Source organism: Habropoda laboriosa, unplaced genomic scaffold, assembly GCF_001263275.1.
Source record: "Habropoda laboriosa isolate 0110345459 unplaced genomic scaffold, ASM126327v1 scaffold67, whole genome shotgun sequence".
In the NCBI taxonomy this organism is placed as follows: domain Eukaryota; kingdom Metazoa; phylum Arthropoda; class Insecta; order Hymenoptera; family Apidae; genus Habropoda; species Habropoda laboriosa.
The window spans coordinates 4,946,956-4,948,281 of NW_017100242.1; the positions used below are offsets into that span (position 1 = coordinate 4,946,956).

Genomic DNA, 1,326 nt, shown 5'->3' on the forward strand with positions numbered 1-1,326 from the left:
GAATTCTATGAGTTCCCCAAAGACCCATATTTACATAAAACACTGCACCTCTGAGTAAACGAACATCTCGCTGAAAATTTGCATCTTGTAGCAAACGACACATTGTATAAAGTGCGGAGTGACCCATATGTGTACCTAGTAAGTTACGCATAATCTACAAAAAGTCATTCATATTTGAAATTAAACTATTATTTTCATGTATATTACTTTTTATACTAACCAGAATTAAAGATATATGATATTAATCTAAATTTTAATTTAAGTATCTATACTGAAACATAGTTGACATTTAAATTTTGTAAAATTGTAAAACAAACCTTCCAACTTATTTGACAGTATGTTTCAACATTAACACTTCCACACAGTGCTATTATGAAAGTTTGCAATGAATCAGACTGCAAATTATTGTAACAAACAATTGCATCTAAAGCTTCTAAACATCCAGATACAACTTCACTGCTATTACTATAATAGCATAGATGGCAAATGTACCTAAAAATATAAAAGTAGAGTACTTTTTTTTACAATCCTTTTTTTTAACAATTATTACACTAAATCATAAAATATTTACTGAACAAGGCCTGATATAATGTCTTCATCAATATATGCTGAATTAAATTTTATGACATTAACAAGCAATGATAAGAATTCAGCGCCTCTTCTTCCATCTCCTGTTGTTATAACTGGCATCCATTCTAATAGAAAAGGTCCCATTCTCTCTTCTAAGTGTGATATATCTTTCCCATTTTCTGTTAAACTTTGTAAAAGTTCCAATCTAAAACAATATCTCATAATTTAATTAAAATATTTTTAAGATGGTACAATTCCTAATGATTGCATTTTAATAATCATAATACCTAGGTCCAATATCTTCAGGAATATTATGTTCTTTAACAACCATAAAAAACTTCACTCTCATGAGAGAAGATAATTTAGAATATTGACCTTGGACAAGACATCGTAAAAAGTTTAATGTCACATGTCTATGTTCACGTGGCACATCTTTTTCTAAAAGATCTTGTACCAAATACCATAATCTTTCAGCTGCTTTCTACAAATAAAATAGTAACATAGTTAAAATTTTAAATATGTTATTATCATTATTAAATTTATCATTGATAGCAATCTACCTACATCTTCCCATTGCTGATTAAGAACTGCATCACATAAATCCTTAATTGCTTTTGTACGATGATGCACAGGACTTTCAGGACTAATTTCTTTTTCAAGATCATGTGTTAATGTAAAATCTTCACGACTTTTATAATTGCCTAGAAAAAGAAATTACTATCAATCAATTATTTGTAAAATATATAAATACACAAA

At 28.1% G+C, this 1,326-nt stretch overlaps 1 protein-coding gene across 1 annotated transcript in view; it reads right to left on the bottom strand.

The window, feature by feature from the left end:
* LOC108571945 (tuberin) overlaps window positions 1-1,326 on the bottom strand; it is a 7,764-nt gene that overhangs the window by 6,165 nt on the left and 273 nt on the right. The window contains 5 exon segments of the mRNA XM_017934102.1: window positions 1-154; window positions 318-492; window positions 572-775; window positions 858-1,051; window positions 1,135-1,271. Coding sequence (XP_017789591.1) covers window positions 1-154; window positions 318-492; window positions 572-775; window positions 858-1,051; window positions 1,135-1,271 — 864 coding nt within the window.